This window comes from Nestor notabilis, unplaced genomic scaffold (assembly GCF_000696875.1).
Source record: "Nestor notabilis isolate BGI_N333 unplaced genomic scaffold, ASM69687v1 scaffold19685, whole genome shotgun sequence".
NCBI classification, from domain to species: Eukaryota; Metazoa; Chordata; class Aves; order Psittaciformes; family Psittacidae; genus Nestor; species Nestor notabilis.
This window is the reverse complement of record NW_009929085.1, coordinates 2,273-2,509: the sequence shown is the minus strand read 5'-3', so window position 1 is coordinate 2,509 and position 237 is coordinate 2,273. Positions and strand designations below refer to the sequence as shown.

General features: G+C 63.3%; 1 protein-coding gene across 1 annotated transcript in view; it reads right to left on the bottom strand.

Moving 5' to 3' along the window:
- Positions 1-237, bottom strand: part of LOC104405976 (striated muscle-specific serine/threonine-protein kinase-like) — a gene marked incomplete at its 3' end in the record, with an annotated part of 5,155 nt that overhangs the window by 2,904 nt on the left and 2,014 nt on the right. The window contains exon 3 of the mRNA XM_010014828.1: positions 4-146. Coding sequence (XP_010013130.1) covers positions 4-146 — 143 coding nt within the window. The remainder of the gene's footprint in view (positions 1-3; positions 147-237) is intronic.

The window sequence follows — 237 nt, the reverse complement described above, 5'->3', positions numbered from 1 at the left end:
AACCCAGCTTTGCACAGCTCCTGGGACCGCCGCAGCTGCTGCTTGGAGACCGTCCACTTGATGCGGGTCAGCTCCTCTGCAAACTTGTGCTCAATGGCGTAGATGCGGCTGGCAAACTTTCCGCGCTCGTCGAAGGATGCAGCTTTCTGCCGGAAGGCCAAACGCCGGCATGCCGCTGTGCTGCCTGGCTCCCAGCGGCCACCTTCCTGCATGTCCTCCCGCGAGCCACCCAGTGTG